Here is a 13870-nt window from a genome sequence, read left to right on the forward strand (position 1 = left end):
GAGAGAGGGAACACAAGCAGGGGGAGTGGGAGAGGGAGAAGCAGGCTTCCCGCGGAGCAGGGAGCCCAATGTGGGGCTCGATCCCAGGACCCTGGGATCATGACCTGAGCTGAAGGTAGACGCTTAACGACTGAGCTACCCAGGCGCCCCTAGAAATGCTTTAAGTGATCTTTTTGACTTAATGCTCTTTCACATTTAACTGGAGCTGTGGTAATTCAACATTCCACATAAATTCTGCTCACATATAAAGGGAAAAATTCCAGTTTAGTCTTTTACTGTGATGAAGAAAGCTTGGGCATTTTCACCAAGGTTTTTTTTTTTTTTTTTTAGCCATTTAATAAATATAATTTGAATAAATGGTTAGGAAGAGCTTGGATCAGAGAGAAGGTGAAGAACAGTGTGCAGAGCTGGAGTGGAAGGTAGATTTTCTTGAGATGGAAAATATGCTTACACTAAATATGAACTTGAGAATATCTGTATAGACAAAAAGCCATTTTAATGAGGACATTCTTGAGAAATCCATCCCTAAGCCTTACACACTGCCAATTCAAGAATATAACACTACAGCATATAAGTTCTACTATACAGTGCTTGTACAATCATTAATGATGAGCTATAAATTATTTTATGATGTGGATGTTGAGTGATTGGATAGGATATCTGTCGGCAAAGTTTCACACCAGCCTGGAACTGCCTAACATAACAAATTCATGCTTCAGCAAAATTACAAGATATGGACCTTATGGGGCAATAGGAAATGGCAGAATCTGTGAATGTTAATTATGTGAATTTCTGGTTTCTGCTCAGTTTTCTCATCATATAAGTTGAAGAGTGTGGAAAATGCTATTGTAAGTAAGATAATCCTGCATAGAATTTACTGTCAGAAGATTTTAATTTTTCATTAATTTCCTGAAATGTCAGCAAAGAATACTGATAAAGACATAATCCAGATGCACAAATTGATCTTTACTATAGGCAGAACATGAATTTTTTTTCCTTTGCAATAGAGTACATATCATTTATGTTTGCCAAATTAACCTGAATTATCCATGCAGAAACCAATATCAAAATCACCGGCCACAAACAAATTCTTGGTGTTCACATTTAGGTCCCGGTACTCATTGACTGTTAATTCCATTAGAATAATACACATTTTCGGGCGCCTGGGTGGCTCAGTCGTTAAGCAACTGCCTTCGGCTCAGGTCATGGTCCCAGGGTCCTGGGATCGAGTCCCACATCGGGTTCCCGGCTCCACGGGAAGCCTGCTTCTCCCTCTCCCACTCCCCCTTGCTTGTGTTCCCTCTCTCACTGTGTCTCTCTCTGTCAAATAAATAAATAAAATCTTTAAAAAAAAAAAAAGAATAATACACATTTTCTTAAGAAAATTATCTTGCCCTCTAAATAATCAGCTAAAGTTCAGGTCGTCACTAGCCCAATTCATTATTTATGTAATATCAATTAGTCTCCTGCCTTTTTACCTTACTTCATGAGAGAGTGGTTCACTGAACAACAGGGAAAAGCTTGTTAAGGCGGAGAGGACCAGTATGGTCAATGATGTTTAGTTACACAGCTCTTCTAAAATGTAGTCAGGATCTGTTCTAATCGGGGGTGGTTAAGATAGCAGATAAAGAAATAACTGTCATGAAGGAAGAAGTTTATATTATTTATTATATTATTATAATTATTATATATTATATTATTTATATATCTAGAAATGGAAGGCACAACATAGCATTCAAGATGGCTTAGGAGGCAGACACAGAGAAAGGGCAGAGCATGAAAGCACACCCCAGAGCTTTTATTGTTTTTTTTTTTGTGGGTAGGAATGGTTGAGGCACGGTAGGTATGCTGAGTAAGTCAAGGGTTGGCTATGGTTTGAACAATTTCCGTGGGCTATGGGCTACAGAGGTGGTTCTTAGTTGTCTGGTATCAGGTCCTGGGGTGACTTAGGGCAGTGAGAATATATTGGCTTGCTGTGAGTTTGATAAAGGAGATGACAGGGTGTGCGCTCTGGATTGGTTGGTTTGTTTATCAAAAGTGTGCTCCCAGGGGATTCATATTCTATCTCTCGGAATTAGCTAGCCCTGGAAGGAGTAGTGTTTTTTTAGGATCAAGACCCCAAATGCCAGAGCATTAAGAATACTGAAAATAATAAAAGATATTCAATGCAGCAGCCTTGTCTTTATCATTAGGCTCAAGAAATAGTGGAATTATTAGAAAGGTAACCATATAGGTCAGATTCCCATTGTGTTGCTTTTGGTAGCACGTTGACAGAGTAATTTCCCCAAAACAAAATTCTTGCAAAAGTCAAAAGAAAACAAAGGGCTGACACAAGTGACAAGTCATTAGTAAGATTAAAGGAACAAAGGGGTGAAATAGGAAATACGGAGCTGTAGCTGTGAGTGTTTCTCATGGTAAATGGGCACAAGGGTCCTTTCTCACTGGGACAAATTTGGAAGATGCTTGACTGACAACTGAGGCAATGAAAAGATTATTTTGGTGTTTTTGAGTGAAAAGGCACTTGGTTTTGGTTAGTCATTTAAAAACGCTGTCTGGGACATTTTATTTTATTTTATTTATTTTTTATTATGTTATGTTAGTCACCATACAGTACAGTGCCTGGGATATTTTAAAGAACTAAAACCTCCTATAGCTAATCTTCCAATCTAAGAACACTTAAGGCCTGTCTTCCTATATAGATAACTTAATGTGACACAGAGAGACAGACAGACAGCCATGTTGGCAAGGGGTCCACAAAAAGTAAGCAAGGAAACACCCAGGCTTTTGCTTACGGAAGGGAGTCATAGAATATCCCTGGTGCTTACCTTCCTCATGCTCAGTATGAAATGGTTGGGTTGGATAATCTCAAAGGTTTCATCTGACCATCACACGCACACACACACACACACACACACAGACACCATTGTATCCCTGAGAGAGTTTGTCTTTTTAAAATAAAATTGTTCAATTGAAATAGATTTTTTTTGAATGAGTGGTGAATGAAGCTTAATTTTGGATGTTGAGTCCTATAAGACTCATTCTCCCTATTCACTATGCAGACCCTACATTTTGTGGGTGACATCTACTTTCATGCTTAATACATCTATATTTAAAGGATTTACTAGGGACTTAAAAATGTAATTGGAAAAGCAAGCAATTTAATCTATTCAGTTTGTAACCTCACGCTTCATTAAAAAAAGTATGTCCCCCACCAATGTTTCTCATTTGGATGATATAAACTTGTACCTCCCTCTGGTCAAGGAAGGTGCTAAAGGATACTCCTTTCAGGCAACAAGCATTTCCTATAGGTCCCAAAAATAACCTAGTCATACCTTAGCAGTATCATCGCCTTCATCTTCATGCACTGAACTAGATGGGGAAGGAGTTGCAGACTTGCTTCCGGGTGGAGATGGCGAGTTGTGGGGGACACTGCTTCCTCCCATATTCAAGCCAAGCTGAGCACTTAGCTGTGACTGGTTGATGGTGGTCAGCTGGCTGTGCTGCATCATTCCTGGTTGCTGCCTGATGTCTGCAGGCTGACCCCTTGGTCTCATGGCTGCCATCTGGGGATGGGAGCCATATTGAGTTCCTTCCGGATTCCGTATATCTTGCATCTACCAAAAACAAAGATAGGAATAGTTTTTCACAAACATATTTCTGGAAAAATTTTTTTTAATTCCTTAGACTTCAAAAATTCTGTAGCATGTCCTGCTGAACTATACCTATTTCCACCTCAACCCCCAACCTCCCCCCCAGAATAGAATAACCCTAATGATATATATCACTCTAAAGGCACTGTTACTAAAAGAATAGAATGTGAGAATTCATTCAACATCACATTTCATTACTCAAGACCCAACTAATTATATTTACAGTCTTTCTTTACCAATGGAATGTAAACATATATCATTATTAGATATTTATGGCATAAGTTTCAAAACACTGATGCTTATTAGAGTGTCAAAATTATATAATTATTACTGATTACAGCATTATAGCAATTCACAAAACCCTGTTTTTTTCATTCTGATCATTTAAGAAAGGTTTTGTGAGTTAAATGTACTATGATTCTTAGTTTAATTCCATGTAGGCTAGTATTGGCTAAAATGATCTACTGACTTCCAGGGTCAGAACACTACAGGCTGGTATTAACCAATTGATTAATTGACTATTGAAATGATTTGACTGCACCGTCAGATTTGAAAGTAAAGCTCCAAAGTTGCAAGGTCGCCATATTAATCCATTATGCTATCTGGGTCACTGCTTTTTAGCCTTAATGAGACTCACTCTTGTAATTCAAGCAATGAATTTCGTCTCTGCAAGGATTAGAATTAAAAGCATTGGAGGATGAAGCTCTTAACGTATCTAGAGGTCAAATGTGTTGTATAAGAGGAGTATGGTGGATTTCACTTAATGTTTCTCTGGCATTTGCAAACTTAAACTAATGAGTATTTTGCGGTGCTTATAGAAGTGGCTCAGTTCTTTCACTCTGAGGACTGTTGGGGAGTTCATGCAGGTAGAGGATTATAACACAAGAGAGAGAAAAAAAGAAAAAAATGGAAAAAAAAAAAAGGGCAGTGAAGAGGTGTATGGTTAGTTACGTTCCAGAACTGAAAAAAATTTAATAATGTTATCTTTCTCTGTTTCAATGAAGAAAAAAAATCCCACATGGTGTCAGAATGCCCCATAATTGCCTGTCTGCAAATGTTCCCATGACATAGAAATACTGTAAAGGTCAATTAAGTTACTTAGTCATAGGCTCTTTTTTCTTTTGGTAATAAAATCATTTTCTACCAATGCTGCCTAGTCATTTTACCAACCTAGTTAGATCTATCCGAAACTGAAGGTGGGACGGAGGAGATGTCTGCCTGTGTTCTCTGTGTTTGGTTTACTGTCTCCACCATGAGGTCTGATTAGTCAGTATCATCCTTTCGAACTTTCTAGCTCTTACTCCTGCTTCATCCTCAGACTTCTTTCTATGCATCATCCTAGACTCTAGCTCTTCTTGGTGAAGGCTTAGGCCAGCCCCATGGTTTTGTGCCTACTGCTTTCCTGGTGCAAATCAACATTTTCTCCCTAATTCAAATTGTATTCCTCCAATCCTCCAAAAGTAGTTCTGCATCTATGAAGTCCCTCATCAAGCAGTTATTAGCATTCACTGATAACACAGTAGAGCTGCAAGGGCACTTAGAGATCCCTTCTTAGTCTATAGAAGAGGAACCTTAGGGGCAAGCACAAGCCTGTTGCCTGTTGAAGGAAGATAGAAATAATTATGAATGAATAAGTGAGTGAATAAAGCCCACAGAGGTTAAATGACTTTCCCAAACCACAGACGGGGAGTCAAAATCTACATTTCTCAATTCCACACTTTGATGCTTCCTACTATACTAGCAGTGAATTTGACATTCTACATGTCCTGTAGAGAGATTCATAAAGATAATCAAAACCACCTTATCAAATGTTGTCCACCCAACCTGATTTTTATGTGGTCCATTCATGTGCTTTCCATTCACATTTACTAAAATAGTTTTTTTTCCTTCGCAGATGTTCATGTAATTTCTATAACCTGATCTTCCTTATGGAAATAAAACTAGCTCTAACAGATATCCTTAAAGTTGTGCCAGTGACAGAGGGTATCCTAAAAATCAGGGCCAACTTTTCAAAGTGCACTGAAGAGGCACTACTTTCTAATGTCCTGAAGTCTTGTGTTTTTCCTTAGACTCTCAGCATGTGGAACAGCTCTCTTATTGTGGGCGCAGAGTCACGGATGTTCATAATGGGCACTGCCTATATAGGGCCGTTCCCTCTCCCAACCCAGCACCAAACGGACCACTCACATTCATGTTCAAACACACGTGTCTGTAGGAAGACACATTTTTATAGCCTTGTCAATTTAAAATGTTTACTAGCAAAATCCTATCTCAACTAAATGATCTTTCCAAAAGTATTTAACTAATTGATAGCTTTTTTATTTTATTTTATTTATTTATTTGGGAGGGAGAGAGTGGGGGGGGCAGTGGGAGAGGGAGAAGCAGACTCCCCGCTGAGCAGGGAGCCCAACACAGAGCTCGATCCCAGGACCCCTGGATCATGACCTCAGCCGAAGGCAGACACTTAACTGACTGAGCCACCCATGCGCCCCACTAATTTATAACTTTATTTCTCCTTCATATAAATCCTGTTACAGAGCATGACAGTTTGTAACCTACTTGTTTAAAGCCCATTGCTTCTCACTCTTTCAGACATATTGTGGTTTTCACATGATATTGCAGAGGATGATTTTTAAATTGACTTACATACAGAGTTTCCAGATTTATGACTACAACCAAAGGTCTTCAAAGGTCTACAATCTCATTTTATAGCACCTAGCTCCTCCACCATTTTGTCATCTTTCTACTTGTTTTCTCATGTTAATTAGTACTCTGAGTACTAAAATTTGTATTCTCACCTTTGTTTTACTAGTAGAAGAAGGTGGGCATCACCAAAGTGGGGTAAAGAATCAGTTTGGGTAAGGACAATGAAATACTCAACAGGGTACCTCTTTCTCAACAAACTCATCGTTAGTTCAAAAATATCATATCACCATGATATTAGGCCAGGCAGACAGCAGCTTTAACACTCAACTAAAGAATAATTTTCCTGTGTGGAGGGTGACAAGCACATATTGGAGAGCACAGTCATCTCTTCAGCACTCAGATGCACTTAGGAATGTCAGATATTAACACCCATCTCCAAATTAGGAGTGTTTCCATTTTACCTTGCTTTCATAGAAGGCAGTTCAGTATTAATCACTGCCTAATGTTTAATATGGGGAAAATTAAACTGGATGGAGTCTGATTACTGAAAAATAAGATTAATTAATTAGCTCATGAAGGTAAGCAAGTGTTTTGATTACCAGTTTCCTTCTAGAAAGATACTGACTACAGTCTTAATGCCAAATACAAAACTTCAACTTGCAAAATATTATTTCCTATTAATTTCCAGTATTTTTAACTTACTGTGAATAATTTACTCAAGGCATTCTTTTTTTTTTTTTTTAAGATTTTATTTATTTATTTGAGAGAGAGAATGAGAGACAGAGAGCATGAGAGGGAGGAGGGTCAGAGGGAGAAGCAGACTCCCTGCCGAGCAGGGAACCCGATGTGGGACTTGATCCAGGGACTCCAGGATCATGACCTGAGCCGAAGGCAGTCGCTTAACCAACTGAGCCACCCAGGCGCCCCCTCAAGGCATTCTTAATAACAACTGCTCTTCTCTTTGATTCTTCTCGAGTCCTTCATTGACTTCTCTTCTTCCTACAACTTTCCACCCCTAAATTATTTCCTAACATTCTGCTTGAGTCACCTTTCTTCCACCCCAAAGTTTCCTTTCTCAAACCTGTTTTGTCCAATTTCTGTTAATGACACCTTCATCCTCCCTGTCACCTCTACTCAAAATGTTCTAGTAATTTTTAATTCTTTCCTTTCCTATCAAACTCTTATGAGTTCCACTGAGTCTACTCTAAAATAACTCTTCCATCAGCCCTTCTTTTCATTTTCACACTCATTCATGTATTTCAAGCCTTCATTACCTCTTCGCCTGCAATGGCTACTTAACTATAAAGAATCTCTTCACATTCACCCTGAAGAGTACTGCAGAATTAATCTTCATAAGCCACAGGCTCAAAACCTTCCCAGTGCTATCTGCCTACCAAATTAAATCCAAACTCTTCAGCATACCATGCAAGTTTCCAAATAAGCCTTGGTCTCTAGGACTGTCCTTCACACATTTACTGCTCAGCCAAACCCAATTAATTGCTACTCTTTGCCTGTCTCTTTCCCCCTGAGCAAGTGTCTTTGGCCATGTTGTTCTTTCAGCATTTGCTGTTGGAAAAATTTTAAGAAGAGTTAAAAAAAACCAAACTTTGCTCAGTGATTTGTGGTTTGTTCAGTGTTTTTATCTATTGAGCCTTATTATTCCCCTTTGAGGCATCCCTATAGAAATGGCTGTTTTGTACAAGTTCATTGAGGATGGGAGAGCTTAACTGATCTCAGATCTCTCCACTAACAAAGATCAAAGTTAAGATGAAATATGCTCTACATATTTGTGCCCTTTTCCCAATTCCATAATGCTATTACCATATTCATATATCTAAACCCTAAATATATTTTAAAGTCAAGTTCAAAAGTCACCTCATCTACAAAGCTTCCAGAATCTTCTTACTCTGAACTGCCCAAGCATTTTGTCTGTCCTTTCTTTATGGCCACCACTTGTAAATTTCTTAGTCTAATATGTCTGTACCTTCTAGAAAGTAATCTTCATTAATATGACTAATGCATTTTTCAATCCCTCCTCAGATCTCTTTTAATTAAATAGACATTCCAAGTATTCAAAACGTATTTGCTGACTCAGTATATAAGTGAAGAAATGAATACTACCAGTATAAACCCACTAACCAGTTTGATGAGTTTTCTTTTTTCCAGTGAAACTTCATCTAACATTAGTCACAAGACGAAAAGAAAATTTGAATAATGTCTGTCTCCCTTGTAGCAGAAACCTCAGGCCATACCCTCTGTACCCTCCAGTATTTAGCTGTCTAGCCAAGAGGCTAGCCACCAAAGGGCATTTCCTAGCTTCCTTTGCAGCTCCATCCAGGCCCCGTAACCATGTTTTGGCCACTGAAATGCATGTGAAAGTGTTGTGTGGTACTTCCAAGAAATCCCCTTAAAGGGAAAGGCTCACTGTCCATTGTTTTTTCCTGTTGGCAAAAATGTGGGTGTGGTCACTAGAGCTAGGGTGCGGGGGGGGGGGGGGGGGGGGGGGGGGGGGATGTCTTGAACCCAGAAGCATTGCTTTTAGGACATTGGAGGCACAAGGCAAAAAGAGCTTGAGTGTTTGATTATTATGAAGCTTCCAGACCCTGGGAATCTACTTACTGTGGGAGTCTTTAACGTGAAAGGAAAGTAAGTGTCTATCTTTTAAAGTCACTGTCATTTTGAGTTTTATATGTAGTTAAACCCAATCTTAACTGATATACCCTAATAGATTATAAACTCAAAAAGGCAGGGATAGAATATCTCTTGTGTTTGCCAGTGTAGCCCTAGTATCTAGCTCCGATCATGGCATGTCATCAGTACTTGACATACATTTGTTGAGTTTCACTGAAGAGATGTTTAGGCCAGGTACAACGAAGATTCATGATGCTGGCTTCCCATAAACAGGATTATAAATCCTTGATCTTTTGGGAGCTACATTTGCCAAATTCTCAGGACTCAGGTGTCTCAAAGGTACTTTCTAATGTGTTTATTTCCCATTTTGTTTATTTCAAACCCAGTGAACTTCATTTTTGCTTGGCTAAAAGTCCTTGGTGTTGTTGGAATTTTAGTTTTGAACAACTCTTATTTAATATGTATCTTCCCACTGGGGAAGCTGACTCCATCGAAAATGGGTACTAAATTTCGCTTTTTTGAACATCAGAACGGTTTTCTTAAATTTTCCAATATGCTACTGAGGACTGATATTGTTTTATAATCACAGGAGCCAAAAAAAAAAAGTCAATGAAAGTCATGGAGGAAGATTATGAAGGTGAAGAGAAGATTTCCATTGCGTTCCTTCAAAACCTCTTTCCATTAATGGAAAGCAAAAACTCAGTTAAAATCAATTAGGAAAGGGCGCCTGGGTGGCTCAGTCGTTAAGCGTCTGCCTTCCGCTCGGGTCATGGTCCCGGGGTGCTGGGATCGAGCCCTGCATAGGGCTCCCTACTCCACGGGAAGCCTGCTTCTCCTTCTCCCACTCCCCCTGCTTGTGTTCCTGCTCTCGCTCTCGCTATCTCTCTCTCTCTGTCAAATAAATAAATAAAATCTTTAAAAAAAATCAATTGGGAAACCAAAGCAGATATCATGTATTCTCCCTCCTGACCTGCCGTGTAATCTATGGCTTGAGACCCATACCATGTTCCTTCCTCTCCTTGACCAATTACCTGCAGCGTTAAGAGCTCCAGGGTGAGGAGACAGCTCAAGTGAGAACCCTCATGCGTACTATCTGATACACATTCCAGCACGTTTGCACTTTCTTCTTCTTGGCTTTTCTTTGAAAAGGAAAAAAAAAAAAAAAAGCAATGCAGGTAGCTCATTGCGGATTATTATTATTATTATTTTTTATTTGACAGAGAGAGGGAACACAAGCAGGGGGAGTGGGAGAGGGAGAAGCAGACTTCCCGCGGAGCAGAGAGCCCGATGCGGGGCTCGATCCCAGGATCCCGGGATCATGACCGGAGCCGAAGGCAGCCGCTTAACGACTGAGCCACCCAGGCGCCCCATCACTGCGGATTATTTTTAAAAATGAGTAACATTTTGGCTTAACTCAACTACCGAAACCCCCAAAACAAAACACTGGCCCCAACATCAGTGCATGAGTGACAAAATGGTGTTCAGATGGCACACTCGAACAGCACCAGCACAAACGAAGGCCCTCGTCTCAGTGTTTAAAACTGTGTGTTTCCCGACCCTTCCAGAGTCTGTTTTCTCCTTTCACATGTCAGCGCCACTTCCCAGTCCAACAGGCGAGCCTTGAAAGCTATCATTATCTCTGCCTCTAGCAGACAATCCATATCAAAACGGTTGTACACATAAAACCCTAACGACGTCTTGGCTCTCTGCTCCGATCCAGCTGTTTGAGTGAACAGCAGTTGGTGAACAGAGCCTGGAACACGGGGAGCCCCGAGGCCTTATTTGCTAATGTGGCTCACAGCTGCTGCTTTCTGTGGTCTTGGCCGGCAAGGCCTGGACGCGAGCCAGGGGCGGCAGGAACAAGAGAACGCGAGGAATCTATGAAGCTCTTCCATTTACCCCTGTCTGTCAGCATTTGACACCCTTGTCTGCTGAGGGCTTTCCCCAGGGCTGTGAGGGGACCCTGTAGGCTTGGGCTGTGACAAGTGCTTACTCTAGGTCCCTTTAATATACACTATCAAACACATACCATCCTTAGCATCCAAAGAGAAACTTCTGAGCCCTCTCTCGGTAGCCCATCCAGCCTTACATGATTAATCAGGCCAGGAAGAAGACTAGGCAGTTCTCATTTTTCTTAGGAATAATGCACTCCAAGAGTCTACGAGAAGAATGTAAATGTTGATATTATTTAAGTCCCCAATTTGATTACATATTTTTGCCAGGGATTCAATTAATATGTAAATGTATACACCAGAATGAATGCGTGGGTAAATTTAATAATCAAATTTCATTTATTATTTTCCTAAGTGCATTTCCAAGAGAGAGCTAAATTATTTGTTGTCCAAACAAATTAAATAAATCGTTTCTAGGTGATCCCCTCGTGTGTTCTATTCATTATTTAAAAACAGGTATTTTAAATAAATGTCAACATTTTTGCTATTAGACTTCTGACATTGAAGACTGATAATATTAAAAGAGGGGGAAATATGGAAAATATATCTATGCAAAGCACATGCTATAGTTTCAAAGATTAGCAAAAAGTGAGGTTCAAAAGAAAGATCAGACTTTTTTATGAAAATATATTTTTATCCTCAATAATGGGTGAGAATAACTTGATTGAACCTAGTTTCCTTCCAAAAGGCAATGTGAATAAATAGGGCTCAGATTTCTTCACAATACATTAAATGGGATATTTGTCATTTAGTTAGGATAAATAGTAATTATAAAACTAACTATCACAGGAAAGCAAGAGCTCTGGGGCACAATTCATTAGATATTTGCAAATGGAGAGACATAGCACTCTCTAGAACCACCATCCTTGGGAAAGATTAAAACCACCTCAAAAAAAAAAATGCTCATATCCCCACAGGAGTTTCCATAATACCTCACCATCTTCCTCCCTCAAACTGGGGTCTGTCCCTCACTGTGGCCCCTTCCACGAATGAGACCCTCATTATACAAGAGATCTGATGTGTTAGAGGAAAACATCATTGAAAGTTTTAAAAGTCATGGCAAAAAATTTTATTTTTAATTTAACTAATTAAAATTTTGTATGCTCTCCCAGGGATGAACCGAAGATCAGACGGTGATGAGCAAAAAGCCACAGAGGGAGGGAGGACCCCCAACTTCTCAATGTCTTCAGTGTCTGTGCCAAGTCCTGGCCCTCTTTAACCGAACTTGATTTCTATTTCTGTCACATCCCCTAGATGTAGAAGGCATCTGAATTGCCCTCCTGTGTGGGCATCTTGATTCACTTTTATAAACAACCAAACAAGCAATTTTACACCATTTTTTTAAAATTTCTTTTTCTTTTTCTTTTTTTTTTTTTAAGATTTTATTTATTTGCGAGAGAGAGAATGAGAGACAGAGAGCATGAGAGGGAAGAGGGTCAGAGGGAGAAGCAGACTCCCTGCTGAGCAGGGAGCCCGATGTGGGACTCGATCCCGGGACTCCAGGATCATGACCTCACCCGAAGGCAGTCGCTTAACCAACTGAGCCACCCAGGCGCCCCTCTTTTTCTTTTTCTAGATGAGAGGTAGTGTGTTGTAGTGAAGGGAATTCTGCTTGTGACATCATCAGACTGGTTCTGAATCTAACGAGTTGTCTTGCCTTTAATTGACCCTCATTTTCAATCTCTGAATTAGGGATAACAATCTTTCAACAACAAATATTCACTGAGTGCCTACTTTGCACCAGGTACTGCCATAGGAACCACATAAACAACAGTGAGCAAACACAGTGAATGAGATCTCTGTCCTTACAAGCTCACTTTCAAGGGCAGGGAGGGGATAGACAATAGGATAAATATTAGATGTGGTTTGTTTGATAATGTTACATTGTAGGGAGACAAAAATGAGAGAAGTGTACTGACCTTAAATGCTTGCTTAAGCATGGATGGATCAAGATAAAGACTATGAAGATGTTCTGGCAAACGTAAAAGCTATTTTTGTGGTTTTTTGGTCACCTGGGTCACCTCTTGTGGAAGATGCAGATCTTTTATCTTTTGCTATCATCTAGAGTCACTTTTCTTGACTAGTTCTAGTTCTTGGTGAGCCTCTGACAGAGTTGTGGCCAAGCATTCTGGTAGCCAAAAGCTTGCATCTGTGGAGGCCTTTTCTGGGAGAAGCCGGGCAACTTAAGTCAAATGAAGCACAGGGTTTCACTGTGAGAAAGGCAATAGCCCAGATAAAGGTTGAACTTATTACCCAGATGTTAATGGCTCCCTGATCACAGCTAATAGGCTAACTGGTAGATACAAAGTTCAAAAAAATTTAAATACATAAAAAGGTATTCTAGGTCATAGTATACTATTCTCTCCCATCAACTCTGTACACATAACCCCTCCTTTGGATTGCAACAATGGCCAGAAGGTTATGGCATATAGTGACACGCAGTTGGAAAGATGTTCCACTCAAATTGAGGCATCCGTGTCTGATTGCTTCGTGCCAACACAATTTGTCTCCTACTGTTACTGTTAAACTATCAATGTCAGTATTATCAAGCTGACCTTGTGCTCCAGTGTGCCCTTGAGGGGACTCCTCTGCCTGGCTCAAATAAAACAAACATGCAAATGTACAACAAGCAAGCTTGACTCTTAACTGACAAAGAGCATCTCTCGTAATTCCAATTAATGGCAGGATATGGAGAGCGACTAAAAGCTCCATCTTATCTGAAAGGGTTTGGGAGACCATCTGGTCAACCCTCTGATTCCCAAAATACCTGAATTAGCAGTTCCTACAAAATTGTACACCTCTGTTAAGAGGAGTCTGTGAGTGGCTCTGGATCTACCTATGATTAGAGTCAATGCAGCCCTTGATTTGTATAAATTGTGCCTTTTGCATCTGTACTACAAAGTGTAGGCAGTGCTTTGTTCATGGGACTATAATCTTATATTAAAGTGTACTCAAACATGCTAATGTCTGTTCACATCTCTGCTTTGATAT

The 13870-nt window shown here is 39.9% G+C and overlaps 1 protein-coding gene across 3 annotated transcripts in view; it reads right to left on the reverse strand.

Annotated features, from left to right (window-relative positions):
- The window catches only part of TOX (thymocyte selection associated high mobility group box), a 298213-nt gene that overhangs the window by 43406 nt on the left and 240937 nt on the right, over positions 1-13870 (reverse strand). For all 3 annotated transcript variants that reach the window (XM_021688227.1, XM_021688229.1, XM_021688228.1), the window contains exon 4: positions 3333-3614. In XM_021688227.1, coding sequence (XP_021543902.1) covers positions 3333-3614 — 282 coding nt within the window. The remainder of the gene's footprint in view (positions 1-3332; positions 3615-13870) is intronic.

The sequence above is a fragment of the Neomonachus schauinslandi genome, chromosome 4 (assembly GCF_002201575.2).
Source record: "Neomonachus schauinslandi chromosome 4, ASM220157v2, whole genome shotgun sequence".
NCBI lineage: Eukaryota > Metazoa > Chordata > Mammalia > Carnivora > Phocidae > Neomonachus > Neomonachus schauinslandi.